Source organism: Colletotrichum chrysophilum (genome assembly GCF_026319265.1).
Source record: "Colletotrichum chrysophilum strain AFK26 chromosome Unknown scaffold_19, whole genome shotgun sequence".
NCBI lineage: Eukaryota > Fungi > Ascomycota > Sordariomycetes > Glomerellales > Glomerellaceae > Colletotrichum > Colletotrichum chrysophilum.
Genome location: NW_026517306.1, coordinates 42,554 through 60,778, shown reverse-complemented (window position 1 = coordinate 60,778; position 18,225 = coordinate 42,554). Strand labels below are relative to the sequence as shown.

Here is an 18,225-nt window from a genome sequence, read left to right as displayed (position 1 = left end):
ACGCCGCAGAGATGCAAGAGAGACGCGACGCAAGACTTGGAGCTACCGTACGGATCCTGCCCGCAGCGCCCGAGTGGGGGTCTCATCAAGCCAATGCATGGATGGAGCTCGACCGCCGGCTTCCCCATTTCCCCTGAATCGAATGAGAAGACCTGGACTCTGGAGAGACTTCTCCGCTGCAGGCCTGTCTCCCACAGATGGTTGTTGATCTCTGGGGGAGGTTGGAGATGTTGATAACCTGACGATGTCCCTGGACCTGGCTTTGTTCCAATTGATCTGGGTTTTTGCTCCAGACCCTCGATTGTTCCCAGCCACGCGGTCAACACCAGACCAGACGAACTTTTTTTTTTCTCGGCACGCACGGGTGCTCCCTTGACACACCCCTGGTTTTCTGGTTGCCCGGACGACGAGAAATTCCCTGGTCCCCGCTCTAGCCGTATGGGGAAGCCACATGTTCGACGCTGGACGATCCTCACCGTAAACCTTCGCAGCAGCGCCGACACATTGGGCAAATTTTGGTCTGCTATCTGATCACATGAAGGCCTTCGAAAATGCGCAAATTTCCACTGATTGTTGTTGTCAGTACGACGATGCGGTAGCGTTTCGAGACGAGCGACTATCGATGGCCAAGGAGGACTCGAGTTGACATGGATCCCATTCCACGAGACCTGAGGACAGAGGCGAGACACTCATGGACGTACGGTCAGACACCGCCACTTGCTCGACCTCCACGGTGATGCGCTGGCCGATGGAGATGGCGGCGCGAATCCAGCGGCGGTCTCGCGACGACGTGTCTATTGGGGCTCCGACGATGCATTCGAACTGCGGCGACAGCTGTACAGTGCTTGTCTGTAGCAGCGCGACAGAGGGCCGAATGCTAGGCGAGAGCCAAATTCCGTTCAATCCAGTTCAGCATGGCCTGGCCTACTCATCTGTCAGTGGTGAATATATCACAGGAGTGGCCTTAGACGAAGGGAATGCCTCATTCTTGGCATTGCCGATGTCTAGCTCTGAAAAAAGACGATCCCACGATGGAGAGGGCCTCCTACCATAGTTTCGATACTTGCGCTCAGTGAAACGGTTCTCTTAAGAAGCCGTGTCTCGTCGACCCCGATTGAGATGTCCCCTCGGCATGCGTAGACTACTTGACGTTCAACCAAAGCCTAGCGGTGACAAAGACACGGCCCTTGGATTAGGCGCCGCTGTCATCGTTCCCGTCTGTCAAACTAGTTTGCAAGTTAGAATACGCCATACCGCGGCCTTGTCTGAGGCCAAAGTTTAGACCTCTTTGCCTTTGTTAGCAGAGCTGTCAGCCCTTAAACCTCTTGAAGCTCGGTCAGCATCAGCTTGTCAGCTTTAGTAGACACTGGGTGACTGGCCACCGAGCTATGGAGCTTGAAGTGTGGCGCCTAGTTCGGTCTGCGTCATAGAGTCTGGAAAGGCAGACGTGAGATCTGAGTCAACAAAGTCATAGAATTGATGCAAACCATGCAAAACATGACCAGTATTTAGTGAATTGCATTGGCACTCCCATTATTGCAAGCCTCGGTGTCCATCAAAGGGCATCAAAGGAGGAAGCATCGAAGGCACGTGACGTCATTGTGGCGTTCAATCTTGCAAAGGCGGCTCTTCAGCCACAGTTGCCCCGCGATTATTCAATCACCTCAGAATCTGCCCCTCGTCGTCGTCGATCGCCGCAGTCGGCACACATCTACACCGAAAGCTGCCGCGAAACACCCGGCGCAAACCTTCTACTACTCTGATATAGACTGCCTGAGACTATACAACCGTGATCATGAAGCAACGGTTCTCCTCCATCGACGTCAAGGTAATCGCCCATGAGCTCCAGGAGAACCTGGTCAGCTTGCGCCTGGCCAACGTCTACGATCTCTCCTCCAAGATCCTACTGCTCAAGTTTGCCAAGCCGGACAACAAGAAGCAGCTCATAATCGATTCGGGTTTCCGATGCCACCTCACAGACTTTACGCGCACGACCGCCGCGGCGCCCTCTGCCTTCGTCACGCGATTGCGCAAGTTTCTCAAGACGAGGCGTTTGACCAAGGTCTCCCAGATCGGAACCGACAGAATTCTAGAGTTCCAGTTCAGCGATGGCCAGTACCGTCTTTTCCTCGAGTTCTTTGCTGTAAGTCACCACCACCACCACCAATGTTGCCTTCACAATGCTGATTACTAATTGCGCGCAGAGCGGGAACGTGATCTTGACGGACGCCGATCTCAAGATTCTTACACTACTACGAAATGTCTCCGAGGGTGAAGGTCAGGAACCTCAAAGAGTTGGACTGGAATACTCGCTCGAAAACCGACAAAACTTCAACGGCGTCCCCGACCTCACAAAGGAGAGAATACGAGATGCGCTCAAGGCCTCGGTTGAGAAGAGCGCCGCGGCCGCTGCGGCAGGCAAGAAGAGCAAGTCGAAGCCAGGAGACGAGTTGAGGAGAAGTTTGGCTACGACAATCACCGAGCTGCCTCCAATCTTGGTGGACCACTCCTTCAAAACCACCGGCTTTGACGGTAGCAAGAAGCCAGCTGAGATTCTGGACAATGAGACCCTGCTGGACGATCTTCTGGTCGCCCTTACAGAGGCACGTAGCATAGTCAAGGACGCCACCAGCTCTGCTACTGCTAAGGGCTACATATTTGCGAAGTATAGGAACCAACCGGACGAGACACCGGCAGAGGAGGGGCAAACGAAGAGATCAGACCTCCTTTACGAAGATTTCCATCCTTTCCTACCAAACAAGTTTGCGAACGACCCCACGATCAAAGTCCTCGAGTTTGACGGCTTCAACAAGACCGTTGACGAATTCTTCTCATCCTTGGAGGGCCAGAAGCTTGAGTCTAAACTTTCAGAACGAGAGGCGGCAGCCAAAAGGAAGCTTGAGGCGGCACGGAATGATCAGGCAAAGCGCATTGAGGGTCTTCAGGAGGTGCAGTCACTCAATGTACAGAAGGCCACGGCTATCGAGGCGAACGTGGAGCGTGTGCAAGAGGCAATGGACGCCGTTAATGGTCTACTTCAACAAGGAATGGACTGGATCGACATCAGCAAGCTCATCGAGCGCGAACAGAAGCGCGGCAACCCCGTTGCCGAGATTATCAAGCTACCCCTGAACCTCGCAGACAACACCATTACTTTGTTGCTTGGCGAGGAGGAGGATATTGAGGACGAAGATTCGAACTACGAGACCGACTCGGATGCATCGGACAGCGAAGATGAGGCAGCGAGCAATAAGCAGAAAACAGCAAAGCATTTGGAGGTGGATGTTAACATTGGATTGACGCCCTACGCCAACGCAAGAGAGTACTACGAGCAGAAGCGGTCTGCTGCCAAGAAAGAGGAGAAGACAGTCCAGCAGACGGAGATTGCGCTCAAGAATGCCGAACAAAAGATCCAGGCCGAGTTGAGAAAGGGTTTGAAGCAGGAGAAAGCGGTTCTCGCGCCGATCCGCAAGCAGATTTGGTTCGAAAAGTTTATCTGGTTCATTTCGACCGACGGTTATCTGGTTCTCGGTGGCAAAGACGCCCAGCAGAACGAAATGTTGTACAAGCGCTATCTTCGCAAGGGCGACGTTTACATTCACGCAGACATTCATGGCGCCGCGACTGTCATAATCAAGAACACCCCTAGCGACCCCGATGCCCCCATCCCTCCCTCGACCTTGGCGCAGGCTGGCACTTTGGCCGTCTGCAGCTCGAGTGCTTGGGATTCCAAGGCAGGAATGGGTGCCTGGTGGGTGAAAGCTGACCAGGTGTCCAAGTCTGCCCCGACCGGAGAGTATCTCCCCACTGGAAGTTTCATGGTTCGCGGCCAGAAGAACTTCTTGCCCCCGGCGCAATTGCTATTGGGCTTTGGTATCATGTGGAAGATTAGCGAAGAGAGCAAGGCCAGACACGTGAAGCACAGGCTGTATGACGGCTTTGCTAATTCAGCGTCTGCGCCAGATGGGGTCGACGCTGCGGGAGATGCTGGAGCCAAGGACGACGAAATCGATGACGCGTCTGACATCGGATCTGGTGACGAGGAGGATGACGAGAAGCCTCGTGACAACCCTCTTCAGGGCTTCAGGCAGAACGGGCAAGATGACTCAGAGGAAAAGCTCGCAACTGAAGAGTCGGCCTCTGGCGCTGATGCAGTCGAGCCTCCAGTCGATGAAGTTGAGCAGTTGATGCTTGACGAAGACAAGGCCGCTGAAGCTCGAGAAAAGGAAGCTACCAAGACATCAGAAGAAGAGGAGGAAGAAGATGGTACAGATGAGGGAGCTACTGGAGCTTCTACTCCAGCCGAGGCTGCTGTGCCCGGCCCTCAAACAAGCACGGCAGCCGGCGACAAGGCGCGACCTGCCAAGCGAGGTCAGAAGGGTAAGGCGAAAAAGATTGCCGCCAAGTACAAGGACCAAGACGAGGATGACAGGGCTATTGCCGAGACCTTGTATGGTTCTGCTCGTGGCAAGCAAAGAGCCGAAGCCGAGGCGCAGCTGAAGGCCCAGAAAGAGGCGGAGCTGGCTGCTCAGAAGGAACGACGCCGCGCGCAGCACCAGCGCCAGCAGAAGGAGATTGCCGAGCACGAAGAGGTCCGTCGTCTGATGAATGAAGAGGGTATCGAGGTGCTCGACGCCGAGGAGATGGGTAAAATGACTCTGTTGGACAACCTCGTCGGCACACCTCTGCCAGGGGACGAGATTCTCGAGGCCATTCCTGTCTGTGCACCGTGGAATGCTATGGGCAAGTTCAAGTACAAGGCGAAGCTCCAGCCCGGTGCGGTGAAGAAGGGCAAAGCTGTCAAGGAGGTGTTTGAGACGTGGAAGGCAGTGTCTGCCAAGAAGGGTGTTCTTGATGAGCGTTCGCAGGACAGCGAGAAGATGTGGCCGAGGGAAGTTGAGTTGATCAAGGCACTCAAGCCCGAGGAGGCTTTCAACTGCGTGCCTGTTGGCAAGGTGAGGGTGATGATGGCTGGTGGTAGCAGTGGCGCCGGCGGTGCCAAGGGCCAGCAGGGCAAGGGCGGTCGTGGTGGAAAGGGGTCTAAGAAGAAGTAGGAGAGCCTCGAAGGCGAAGTTAGGCATGCTTTCTACTACACCTATATTAGATGCCTGAATAAGCGGCGATGGTCCGCTCGCTTCTAATCATGCTGTGTCTATGCCACTTCCCCATGCTCGTGGTTCCTAATTCTTCTTGGCCATCGCGAATGCTCTCAAAATATCAGCCTTCTGATGCTCCGAAGTCCAGTCGAATTGGAACTTCCCAGAGCGATCCGCTTGCACCTCCGCCTCCGTAGCCCAAACAAAAGCCTCGTGCTCCTCGGGATCAATCACGACCTTGGCGTCGCCCTCGCCGTCCGTCTCAACCTCGACGAGATACGTAAACTTCCTCCACGCGTCGCGACCCTTGGCCGCCTCCGGCGACCTCTCGCCCTCACCGCCCGTCTGCACCGACGGCACCTCCACCGGCTTGCCGCGGATCCCGACGCCGCCGCCGGGCAGCGCGAACCCTTGCTCCCCGGGCCCGACGGGGGCGTCGAGGCTGGGCCCGAAGCCGGCCCATTCGTAGCTGCCCACGAGGCCGAGCACCGTCTTGGCGCGCAGGCCCGTCTCCTCCCACAGCTCGCGGGTGGTGGAGGCGACGAGGTTGCCGTCGACGGCCTCGGCGGCGCCGCCGGGGAGTTCCCACTTGTGCGGGAGGGCCTTTTCGAGGGCGCTGCGCTGGAGGACGAGGACCTTTGGCGGGGTGGCGGCGAGGTTGAGGACGGCGGCGCCAACGGCCAGGCGGTGCGTGACTAGGGTGCGCGGGTCCGTGTCTGTGGTTGACGGGAGCGGGTGGTAGGGGACGAGGTAGGGGTTTAGTTTGGGGAGGGTGGTGTAGGCGAGGGGAGGGTTTGGCGGTGGTGGCGGCATTTTGGACTTGAAGGACTGAGGCGTCGTTGAGAATGCGCGGGAGGTGGTGGTGGTAGGACGAGTGAGGGGGAGGAGGAGGGTGCGGAGGCGTGAGGGACGCATTTGTAGATGGATGCTGCCTGCACCCTTTTCCGTGTCTGCCTTGGGTTGGGTGTATGTGTGTGTTGGTTGGTAGGTGCCTGTTTGTGGCTTTTGAGCGGTGCCTGGTTGGTTGCGTAAGTGAGGTATGACGCTCTGCTTTTTGTGGTTGCGGTGTCGCGGTCGGGGGAGATTGACGCCGTCTCCGAGCGCGGAGGCGGGACGAGGACGTAGTTGCCGATGTGGGGTCGTATTTTCGGGTCCGGTGCGGAGTGAACTGGGATATTTCCCCGTGTCGGTGGGCTTTGATGCAAGCTTGGAGGTAGTTTTCTTCCCGATTGTGGACGGGTTCTGACGGCTTAAACTTGGCGACCTTATTCTGTGGTATGCATCGAGCTTGATAGCTTCCCTCTGTTCTCCAGCTCATCTGTGATTACTATTCCTCTCCGAGGTATCTGCACGTGCCCTGGTCGATGAGGTTCATTTAGCCGTTGAACCGCGTTGTTTGCTCTTGTCTTGTTCAACAAACACGGGCCCCGCTTGAAGTTCGGTGACCCGCCTGCTGTAACCTGCTCGCTTCCAACTCGCGAGCGCGAGATCTCGCTTTGGCTGCTGCCCTAGGTCGCCAGTCAAAGCTTTCAAAATTACTATGCGTTGCTCCTGTTTCTTTAACCAGATTTCCAAATGAGGGCAACATAATAAGTTTGATATACATAAGAGGATGAGTAGTACGTGTACTCATTGACAGCTTACTCAGTAGGCAAGGGCATAGTTGCTGAAAGAGATCCTTCTGGTCATCACCGTCGTCATCACCGTCGTCTTCTTCGTCTTCTTCGTCTTCTTCGTCTTCTTCGTCTTCTTCGTCTTCTTCGTCTTCGATCTCCTAGTCTTGTTCGAGGGTCTTGGTAACTGCGTACAACATAATGCTTCGCAAGGAATCTGTAAAGTGCTGTTGAATGAAGGTCGCAATGACTCCATTGCCCAACACCTGCAAATACTTGTCAAGTCCACCACAATGGAGTTGAACGAACATGTCTGCCAATAACTGATGGCAAACAACTCTTGTAATAGGCACATGACAGCTGCTGACTATAACCAAGACAATGCTCAACCAGAAGCAGAAGTTGCGGTCGCGCTTGCGCTTTTTTAACTATCTGATTTGACGCTTGAAGCAGAGGCAGCAAACCGATGATACACCGCTGAGGTCGAAACCCGGGACCACGACATACGTCAATGAACGCCAAAACAGAAGAGACTCATTCTGGCATAATATAACTGTGTCAGCAGAGGGGCCAGGTGCAGATAACTTGCCGTGGGCACGAGGTTTAAACAGGCTATGACTTCGGCGAGCACTGCCACCTGGACCGAGTTCCACGCTAACAACAGACTTGTCACGGACGCTTCAACGACTAGATATGTTGACACACTTGAGCTTGAACACAGCTACCCACAAGAGAGCAACTGGTCCTCCCATTAGATCTGAGATCCGGGATATCGAGAGCGCATGCAGCGGCAAGGTCCATTCCAGTCCGTCGATGAACAAGGGCACAGGAAGAATGGAGATGTAGAGCAATGAAAGCGGGTCTGAGGGTGTGTCGACGTGTAATTAGAGTACTTTCGCCGCACGTCTTCGGGAATGGCGACTAAGACGTCCATGTTGATGGCGTGCTCGATCAGAGTGATAAGCAAGGTGTTGTGAAATAAGAAAGCGTGACGCCGGTTTGAGTAGTTTCGATAGTAATACTGGGGACTAGAGTCTTTCGTTTGCACAGCACCGGCATGGGAACAACGCGATATTTACTTGCACCAACGCATTCTTCTCCGGAACCTTCATGATGGACTGGATTACACGATAGGAACAGTAAAGGTCGTCGTGAAAGAGAAATTGGGCCGTGAGCGTGGATGGCAAGTCGGAGGAAGATGGCCACCCTTTTATCCTATTACCGAGCGATGCTAATAGAATCAGATTTGCGTCAAGAATTGAATTTGAATTGTATTGTTCATCTGAATATATCGGATCTTTTCGCTGTGAGGACGATCTTGAGGAAAACGGTACTGGCTCTTATTTCTTGGCATATCCTTGAATCTTCAGCGGGCTTTGGTGACAGAAATTTCTGCAAGGAGACCACGTTCCAAGCTGTTCGCTTCTGGCGGTAATGGAGTTTGTCTTCAATAAAGCATTTACCAAAGTTGGAAGGTGCCGCATCCGGAATGCCTTTCGCAGGTATGTCATCAGTTCCACCAGTTCCACCTGTTCCCTGGTCCACGACCGGGGAGACAGGCAGCAGGGCCGGGAATACGTCGATGTGTAGGAGAAGATTGTCCGTCCTGTTCACCTGTGCGATTGTTACCCATGCAGAGAGTCTCTCATTCGCCGCCGTAGTTTCCTCGCTCCATAGAATTAATCGAAAGAGGAAAGACTCTCACGGCGCATATGCGGGTTTTCGTTTGTTGGTTGCTGCAAACCCCTGTTGAAGAAGAGGGGTTGCAGTCAGGATGTTGGTGCGGCCACAACAAGGACGAGTGTGCCTCCAAACCTCGGCCGGGTCTCGACTTTGCATTTTTCCATAAATTCTGTATGACTCTCTGGAAAGTCTTTCTTGGAGTTGTGTATTAGACCAGTGGAATCTTTTCTCGAAACCTATCCTTGAACAAACATGGCTGAAGCGGACCAGGAAGTGCAGATTGCAGCTGCTGGTGATGAGGTAAGTCTAATTATCAGTCGAGGCTCAGATTTGGTGCTGACTATGATCAGGCTACCGATGACGGACTATCGGAAATCTCGGTAAGAAGCCTTTGGGATGCCAAACAAATGCGACTCGATGCGGATGGACTCAAGACTAATATGCTTATGTTGCAATCACCCAGGCGGTCGCATCGTCAAGTACCAGTGTTAGCAGCTCTCTTCTCGAATACCGCATTGAGAATGGCAGAACCTACCATCGGTACAAAGACGGCAGTGAGATAGCCCATATCTGCGGGTAGTGAACTTGGATTAATCAATCTCAGAATACTCTTGGCCCAACGACGAAAGGGAAGCCGAGAGATTAGGTATTGTCAGCGTGTCCTTAATCGATGCGGTGTTTTCACACACGGGCAGATATGTTGCACGAGATCTGGATCTATACGCTGGATGATAGACTCGGCCTAGCTCCCCCTTGCGATCCCAACGCTAAAGTCGGAAGAGTCCTCGATGTTGGTACAGGAACAGGGATCTGGGCTCTTGATTTCGGAGAGGAACATCCCGAGGCTGAGGTTAGTCGCCCTGATGACAAGCTTGTGATGTTTCTTCTTTGGGAGATTTGGCCAACTCACCTGATGTTTAAACAGGTTCTCGGAGTAGATCTCTCTCATACTTTGCCGACTTTGTGAGAAACAGTTCTTGCCCCATCACAGCCTTTCAGAGCATACCTTACTAATAATATGCTATCCTTAGTACACTCCCTAACGTCGCATTTGAGATCGATGACCTAGAGGAGGATTGGACCTACTCGAAGCCTTTCGACTACATCCACAGTCGATTGCTGACCTCGGCCGTCAGCGACTGGAAGATATACCTTACCAAGTGCTTTGAGTAAGCATCATGCTCACAGTGCATTGAAGTTATATAATCTTCACAACTGATAATGAGCGCAGAAACCTGACACCAGGCGGCTGGCTAGAGCTTCAGGAAGCAGACGTTTGGCCCTTCTCCGATGATAACACGTTCCCCAAAGACAGCGCGTTCGCTAGGATGGCAATCTTGCTCAAGGAAGCGGCTGCGAAGATGGGACGCCCCTGGTTTGACCTACCGTCCCTGAAGACTATGATGCTTGAGGTTGGCTTCGTGGACGTTAGATTGAAACTCCACAAGTGGCCAATCAACGACTGGCCTAAGGATCAGCGATACAAAAACATCGGCACCTGGACGTACGATAACGTCACTAACGGTTTGGAGGCTATGGTAATGGCGCCTTACACCCGCGCCCTCGAATGGACGCGTAACGAGGTCAACATCTTCCTCATCGACGTGCGCAAGGATCTGAAGAACAGACACTTCCACGCCTACTACCCGGTGTAAGTTCATAATTGACGTTGGCTTTTGGATCATTCCTGTGAACCATACTGATGGTTTATAGCTATGTCATCACTGGGCGTAAGCCCGAGAAGGAAGCCACGCCCGCCCCTCCCACCGCTGCAGCAGCGACAGAGCCTGCAACGGCCACAGAGTAATTCGGCAATACATGATGTATGTGTCTTCTTTCCTGGTTCACAAGGTGAGCCACTGATTTGAGTTACGGATACGATTCGTGGGAATAAGTTGGAAGGCATCACGACAGGATCTGGGCACCTCAACGTCGATGAAAATTTTGGAACTTCTTCTTTCCGGAGGAGACAAGATATGATAGACCGTGGTTTCGATGCCAGCCAGACATTTTCGGGACTTCTCCAGTGCAAGTTATGAGTCTGTCCAGAAACACGGCTCCCGGTACCCAGCATCATACCAAATGAAGATGGCAAGTCGGAGAAAGATGGCTACCCTTTGCTATTGCCACAACGCTAGAGCTTTGTCAGCATTCTACAAGGAGAAGTCAACTCGAATGACGATGGATGAAAATGTTGACAAGAAGTCCCAAGGAAAACGTGGTGTGATCTACGGTTGCCGTGTACAACTTTTGCATGTCTTGGGGTGCTTGCGACTTCGTCTTCGGGGGTACCAGGAACGTCGACAGATTTAGTTTCAGGTCAGTTAGACAGGGAGCACGTCACAAGGTGAAGTTCCAGTGGCCCGTGCGACAACGCATGACTAAGCAAGAGCTGCCCCTGAGCAGGAGCCTCCGTTCTGGCGTATCCATCGTGGTCCCTGAATTCAGTTTACCAGCTTCAACCGCATGCCGAATGCGCAGTTCGCATTGCTCTGGCACCCAAAACAAGCATGATAAGCAAGCTTATTCGGCATTTCGATGTTGTTTTCTCGCTTGGAGGTAAACTCCCGCCAACTCGGAGCTCAGCTGAGCGCTAGGCGACGCTAAAGCCAGAAGCGACAGCGAACGGGCACGACGGTCTGGAATTTTCAATGAAGGCTTGTTTTAGCCTCAGGGTGAAGCAGCGAAGTGAACCAGCCGGCTGGAACCCACGCCGGTAGTACCCGCGACTGACTCTCCTCCTGTCAGGTCTGACATGCGCGGCAGTTCGATCGGGGCCAGGCATGCCAGACTCCGCAGTCCACCTGGAGCTGTCCCACAAAGTGACAAAGCTGTCATGCCGTTTTCTGACTTATGGCATGTGGGTCGAGATGCCTTCCGGGTTAAATCAAAGCATAAAACCTGTGATCGATGGTCTGGGCTGAGGCCGAGAGCCTGAAAACACACAGGCCTGCCCGACGATCAGGGTCCAAAGGAGGGGCATCCCCATGAACCCCTCGTGGCAATCCCGCCAGTATGGAATTTGGCAAGCCATCTTCTCGTCCATGCCGACTCATCCGTATCGGTCTCTATGAACAACAATCCGATGTGCTCTCATTGTCTCCTGGCGCCAAGCGGCGGCCCCTGCAGCTCGCTCAACGCGGGACGGTGCCCAGCGCCATTATTTCTTTTCTTGGCAATGTTCTCTTCATCTACCTCGCCATGGCTGCGGGAAACTCTCTGAGGCTATTTGCAAGCTAAGTGGTGGCTAAGTTAGCTTGTCACGATCTTGCCAGTCATTGGATGCCACCCGAGCCATCACCGGAGAGCTGTTGGCCAGCCACATGGCGGTTTACCCCTGGCTAAATCTACTTTGAGCACTTTACTACTTTGGACTCGGATAGGTTTCCGGAATCGACATCGCTCTGTAACTTCTCTTTCCGAATAGCGATGGTCCCTCTAGCTGGCTACGAATTCTAACCCGGATCGCCTAAGCTCTGTGGGATGGGCCGCGTCAAAAGTAGTCTTGAGGCGTCGGTCTCAAGTGGGATACGGAAAAGGGTGGAAGCTGGATTCAGAAGTCGAGAAGCTAGAATACAGGTCGTGGAGGACATTGCAATCGTTACTTAAGGGAACCGGAATCCATGCCGGATGGTAGGACATACTTGCCATCCCGCTGTCCATCCGATCTTTCGTTCTCTATACTGCGGTTTCCGCATTTACACTCTTTCCCCGAGCTCATCGTCAAAGATGGCCAAATCCACTCATTTCTTTGGTCTGGGCTCTGCGGTCTTGCTAGCATTGCAAGCCCAGACTGTCATATCTGTCCCATTCAATGGCCCACGAGCCGTCTCGCTGCCCGCACAACATGGCTACACGTACCAAGGATGGTGAGCTTTAGCCCTTCACTATCTGGAAGAAGATGCCTAACTCTGTGAAGTTATATGGAACCCTCGAATGGACGTGCTCTTGAGACTGTCACTGGTAGCGACGGCTTGACGCTGGGAGCATGTGCCGACATCTGTGCTGCGGCTGGCAAGGCATACTTTGGTGCTGAGTATGGAAGAGAGTGCTGGCAAGTGAGCCCCTGAAGGGTCTTCTGCCTACGACACTAACAAAACACAGGTGTGGAAGCAAGCTGTCTGCTGCTGCTACTCTTGCCGCAGATGACACCGAGTGCTCATTCGCCTGCCCTGGCAACGGCTTTCAGAAATGTGGTGCTGGAAACAGACTAAGCGTTTACAAGAACGAGAACATTGTGACTCCTGCCGGTCCTTCTGCAAAGGCCAAGGCAGGGAGCTACGTTTCTGCGGGATGTTACAGTGATCTTGTCCAGGGCCAACGTGCCTTATCCAGAACGCGTGCTGATGATGCCATGACACCTGATATGTGTGCCACATTTTGTGCCGGCAGTGCGTGGATGGGCGTTGAATACGGTAAGCAGTTATAGGGGACAACTTCAGTTCAACTACTGATCTGATATTGCATAGGCAAGGAATGTTGGTGTGGCAATGTGCTTGGCTCGCTGAGTCTGCCAGCTACTCAGCAAACAGACTGCAACATGGCTTGCGCAGGAGACTCTACCAGCCTCTGCGGTGGCCCAGCTCGATTGAACATGTATACATTGGACACCGCCAATGGAGTCTCCAGCGCAAGTTCAGCTCCTCCAGTTGCCCCCAGCGCAGTCAGTACGGCTGCCGATCGCGTGGGCGACTTCATCCACCTCGGATGCTGGACTGACGATGCCGCCAACGGCAGAACGTTTGGCGACCTCTATGCTTCCGACGACATGACCGTCAAGAAGTGCGCTGACTGGGCTATATCAAAGGGATACCTCAACTTTGGAATCGAGTACTCGCGTGAGTGCTGGGCGGGCAACTCCGTGAACCCGCTTGCTACGTCTGCAGGGTCTTCGACCTGCAACATGAAGTGCATGGGCGACGCCACTGAGAGTTGTGGAGGTCCCAACCGTTTGGATTTGTACAAGTATAGCCCAGCGCCGTCATCGACTTCTTCTGCCGGCGCATCCTCGACATCCTCGACTGCTTCCGGATCCTCCACCTCGTCGACTTTGCCTTCAGCCAACTCTGCTCCCAATGATGCTACATTGCCCCACGCTGTCAGCGCCTCACTAGCTGGAGCCACCATTGGCGACAACTCTCAGCTTCAAACCGTTGATGGGAAGACTGTAGTGTAAGTTTTCATCAGAGATATGTGCTGAAGAAATTCTAATGGAGGCCGCAGTGATCTTACACCACCAGACAATGGCCAGGCCTCTATCACAGTCGCCGCCGCGTCTGCTCCTGACCTGCAGAGTGAAGACTCCGTAGTGGTACAATTGACTTACAAGACTGAGGCTTTGAAGAAGCGAGCGACGAAGCGAGCTGTCCTGTCTGAGTGTACCTTGACAATGATGATTGGAAGCACCGTCATCTATTCGAGCAGGATCTGGACAACGGATGGAAGCTACACCACGGTGACCAGCATGCCTACTAGCGCCGGTATCACGACCTTGATTATCGTTCAGTACTGCCCTGCCACTGCAGTACCCATCGTCATTGGAGATGTTGCTGTTGCACCAGCTCCGTCATCGAGCTCTGCCTCCAGCAGCTCGACCGTCATCGTCTCATCAACCGTGGTGATCATCCAGGCAACACCTTCAACAACAAGCACCAGCTCTTCTCGGCTCTCAAGCACAACAAGCAATGCTGGTTGGGCAACGTATGTCCCACCTGCCACAACAAACGCTCCATCGACAACTGCTGCTCCGGCTGCGACGAACGTGGCCGCCAACGTACCCACGTACCTCGCGGGGGTGTATCAGGCTGGGACATGCAGCAGCCCCGGGTACATGTCGACTTGCACAATGTCTGGGATGCCTGTAGCGACCATCGACATCGTCGGAAAAGCCACTGCGTCTCCTGTGCCTGCCTCGGGCAACATGCAGCAAGCGTACGAGCAGTGTGCCGGCATCTGCGCCAACCTCGACTCGTGCAACTCCTGGGCACTGGATCGCGGCGTCGGCGTGTACCCCGATGCCACAGCCTCCACATGGTGGTGCAACTTCTACTCGGGCCAGGTTGGAAAATACCATCCCAACGCTTACAACGCTCAGTTCGCCGCCGTCGTCTACTTTGCAAAGACTTGCTACAGCTGCCAGCAACGAGACCTGGCTGCCCTTGCTCCTGCGCCTGCGGCGGCAACTACGTCCACAACCTCGTCGTCTTCTACGAGTGTACCCGCCGTGACACAAGCTCCAGTCATCCCCGGTGTTCTGACCTTCTCTGCGCCGGCTTACGATTCTGCTGCTTGCACGTTCGGAACGCCGCCAGACTGCTATCTGTCCGGTGCTCCTGTAGCAACATCTGGTCTCCTTGCGGTCGCGACGGGCATCACAGGCTTTGTTAGCTCTGAGGGGCCGTTCAAGCAGTGTGCCCAAGCTTGCAAACAGGTGCCTGGATGCACAGCGTACGCTCTTGATCAAGGCACATCAATGATTTGTTACATCTATGGCGGTAACGCGCGAGACTATTGGACAACATTTGACAACAACTATCGTTCGGTTGCGTATTTCTCGGCGGGATGCTACAATTGCAAGGCTGCTTCAACGTCCACGCTGCCCTTGATAAGCTCAACGACGATACGGCAATCTTCCACTTCATCGCCTAGCTCGACTACCAGCACCTCAGTCCCAACCGCAGCATCATCGCCTCCGTCGAGCTCTCAGCCTCAAGTCACACCTAGCTCCACAAAGGCCGTCCGGCCAGGCGCCATCACCCTGTTCTCATGGATCCCGACTCTCGCCGTTCCTACCACGGTGACGGAGACCAACTGCCCCCGACCGACGGCTGACAACTGGTACACTGCCGGATGTACTCTCTCCGGCGGCGTCCTCCAGACCTCCGGACTCGTTGCCGTCGCCACAGGTGTTCCGGCTCCGCGAGTTCAGAACAGCAACCTATTCGAGTACGCCTACCAAGCTTGCGCGCAGATGTGTGCGTCAATGTCCACCTGCTACAGCTGGGCCCTTGATAGAGGATTCTGGCCGGCCGACTACTCTGACTGGACGTGCTACTTTTACTCCGCCGGCGCGAGGCTGATGACTCCCCAGAACGACGGCAACTACTGGATCGTCTGGATGGACAAGCAGTGCTACGCTTGCAGCACTCCTGCTGCAGCGATCTCGTCACCTACTCCGTCAACATCGTCATCCATCGCCCCAGCGGCTACTTCATCTACCAGCGCTGGGTCATCGACCAGTAGCGCGGCATCCTCGATATCTACTGCCGCTTCGTCAACTTTCAACGCAAACGCTGCATCATCCACGTCGAGCACTGCATCTCCCACAACAGCCGCGCCAGCAACAACAAGGCCGCCCTCCGAGGCCTACGTCTTCTCGGCCTCAGCCTGGACCTCTGGCACCTGCGTAACGCAGCGCAACAACGACGGCGCGACCCCTTGCGCCCTCTCCGGCTGGCCGACCCCGACTTCGCAGTCCGGTCTCCTGGCTGTAGCGACAGGCATTGCTCCGGCTCCATCGGGGGTGTTTGACTTCAGCAAGCCTTTCGAGGTCTGCGCCGGCGCTTGCCGCGGTGTGAACGGCTGCACCACCTGGGCCATCGATCGTGGAAACTGGCCCACCGATCTGTCTCCGTGGTCGTGCTACATGTACAACTTTGTCAACTCGAGCAACTATAACCTCCCTGGCAACTACTTCCGCCTCACCTCGTATGGCTCCGCGTATGCCAAGTTCGCATGGGGAGTGACGGAATGTTACAATTGCACCCTCAACCAGGCGATCGCGTCCTCTATCAGCAGCAGCGTGAGTATCTTAGCAATTAGCAGCAGCAGTAGCACCAGCAGAAGTAGTACCGTCTCATCTGCTACGAGCACGCCCTTCAGCAGCAGTTCTTCTTCGACTTCCTCTACAACTTCAGGACCATCTGGAACAGTCACCGCCCTCGCCACCACCTTAGCTCTAGCAGACACAGTGACAACATTCTCCGCGCCGGCGTCGACCACGTCTTGCGGTCAACCGACCGGGGCTCAATGGTACACCAACGGCTGCATCCAGTCCGGCTATCCGACAGCGACGCAGGGTCTCATTGCCGTCGCAACGGGCATCGCCCCCAACGTCTTGGGCGACTACAACTTCGACCCGTCGTATCAGCGCTGCGCAGTCATCTGCGATGGAATCTCCGGCTGCCAGGGATACGCCCTCGACCGCACCAGCACCGTCTCCTGGAACTGCAACTTCTACAACCTCCCCGTCATGACGCTGCTCAAGTCCCTGTCGCCTTCTGTGGACTACAGGCCGGTCGTATGGATGAGTATGCTCTGCCACAACTGCGCCAACATCGTTCCAGCAAACGTCTTGTCTTCATCTTCGTCCTCGTTTTCTTCGTCGAGCTCTTCTTCATCCTCGCTTCCGCTCTTCGTCGGCTACCCGCAAGCCACCGCATCGCCATCCTCCACGACGCCCGCCAGCTCAAAGTCGCAAAGCGCGGCATCCTCGAGCACGTCCGCCTCCGCGGCCGCGGTGTGTTCCCGAGCTGCGTCGCCGCCTGCCACGGCAAATTGCAACGTGAAGGGCTTCCAGCAACCGGCCGGCGGGGTGCAGGGTAGCTATCTATACGCCCAGACCGACTGTGCCGCGTATTGCCTGAGCCTCGGAGCAGCTTGCAAGAGCTGGACGTGGGTCCCGGGATCCGGTTGGTGCGGTATCTACAGCTTGGCCGTCTGGGACGCCATCGGCGATTCGGCGGTCGCTGGCCGGGCGTACAAGGACAATGTCATGGATGAGCCTGCGTGTTGGAGCTGCCCTGATGGCGCGGCTGTGCATTACCTCCCCGTATAGACTAAGCAAAAGTACAGGACATGTGTTTTGGAGGAGGACAGTGGAGGAGCTTGGCATAGCTCAGCATTCTTCTTAATAAGGGGATGCGATAGTATATTTCGAAGTTATGAACCAAGTAGAGAACATTCAACGTATTTACGCGACAACCTTGATGCACCACACAATCCTGCTAGCCCTTTGATCAGTACTGACATGCAAGTTTGCAAAAAGAACCCATTTAAATTAATGGCCACACGAAACCTGTGTTGGAAGACCTTTTCGGAATCTCTTAGCATTGGAACAGATCAGACTGTCTCCCATCTCCACGTCACTCTTCCTGCCTTCACCTCATTCATGGGTTTCTACTTGCACTATCTCAGTTCTGTTATCACCTCTACCTGTGGCTTTTCCGAGCCCGACTCCAACTACACACAACCCACGCTGATCGCCAACATTCTTGAGCCACCATGTCCAGTGCAGACTCCGCAACCACCCAACTTCTCTACCCCAAGGACAAGGGCTGGTGCTTTTCCCTCACAAGAAGCCCTCTGAGCCGTACGGTAGGCCCAAGTACGGATGGCGAGGCGATATAGAACCGCCCAATCCTACCGACAAGCACCCAAGCAACTACATCCCGCCCGAGAAAAGAGATATCACCGATGACGCGGCGCAGTCACGGGCCCCTGGGCGAAGGATCTTAGCTGTGGTACTGATTCAGAGCCTGTGGAATATCGTAGAATATCGCCATGGGGCTGAGAAGAAAGACTGACATGAAGATATCAGCGTGCAGAGGACGTTTGATTCAGTCGCGAATATCTTCCGATGCAGCTCGGATCAAAGGGGATGTTCCAGCCCCTCGTAACATGAACAGGAGCCTGCACTGACGGCGCACCGGGGATGTGAGACGGGTTAGCGCCTTTGGGGGGATCACCCCGATCCTCCCGCCTTGGCGACAAGATTGAGCTTATTTGCGCTCAGATGTGAGCATCCATGTCAGCTCTCTGCTACCCTCATCGGT

General features: G+C 54.5%; 4 protein-coding genes across 4 annotated transcripts; 3 read left to right on the top strand and 1 right to left on the bottom strand.

Moving 5' to 3' along the window:
• Nucleotides 1–1,795: 1,795 nt before the first annotated feature.
• On the top strand, nucleotides 1,796–5,054 carry COL26b_003407 (uncharacterized protein; the record flags this gene model as incomplete). The annotated part of the gene is made up of 2 exons (XM_053176304.1): nucleotides 1,796–2,143; nucleotides 2,205–5,054. The coding sequence occupies 2 exons, from the start codon at nucleotides 1,796–1,798 to the stop codon at nucleotides 5,052–5,054; spliced, it is 3,198 nt and encodes a 1,065-aa protein (XP_053039653.1).
• A 126-nt stretch (nucleotides 5,055–5,180) lies between these two features.
• On the bottom strand, nucleotides 5,181–5,909 carry COL26b_003406 (uncharacterized protein; the record flags this gene model as incomplete). Its single annotated transcript, XM_053176303.1, has 1 exon — nucleotides 5,181–5,909. The coding sequence occupies one exon, from the start codon at nucleotides 5,907–5,909 to the stop codon at nucleotides 5,181–5,183; it is 729 nt and encodes a 242-aa protein (XP_053039652.1).
• A 2,735-nt stretch (nucleotides 5,910–8,644) lies between these two features.
• On the top strand, nucleotides 8,645–10,199 carry COL26b_003405 (uncharacterized protein; the record flags this gene model as incomplete). The annotated part of the gene is made up of 6 exons (XM_053176302.1): nucleotides 8,645–8,692; nucleotides 8,743–8,772; nucleotides 8,856–8,946; nucleotides 9,462–9,561; nucleotides 9,624–10,043; nucleotides 10,106–10,199. 6 exons carry the CDS (start codon nucleotides 8,645–8,647, stop codon nucleotides 10,197–10,199), a joined length of 783 nt encoding a protein of 260 aa, XP_053039651.1.
• Nucleotides 10,200–12,239: 2,040 nt separating this feature from the next.
• On the top strand, nucleotides 12,240–17,228 carry COL26b_003404 (uncharacterized protein; the record flags this gene model as incomplete). Its single annotated transcript, XM_053176301.1, has 7 exons — nucleotides 12,240–12,261; nucleotides 12,538–12,807; nucleotides 12,862–13,564; nucleotides 13,616–14,800; nucleotides 15,116–16,193; nucleotides 16,241–16,423; nucleotides 16,446–17,228. The coding sequence occupies 7 exons, from the start codon at nucleotides 12,240–12,242 to the stop codon at nucleotides 17,226–17,228; spliced, it is 4,224 nt and encodes a 1,407-aa protein (XP_053039650.1).
• Between the last annotated feature and the right edge of the window lie 997 nt (nucleotides 17,229–18,225).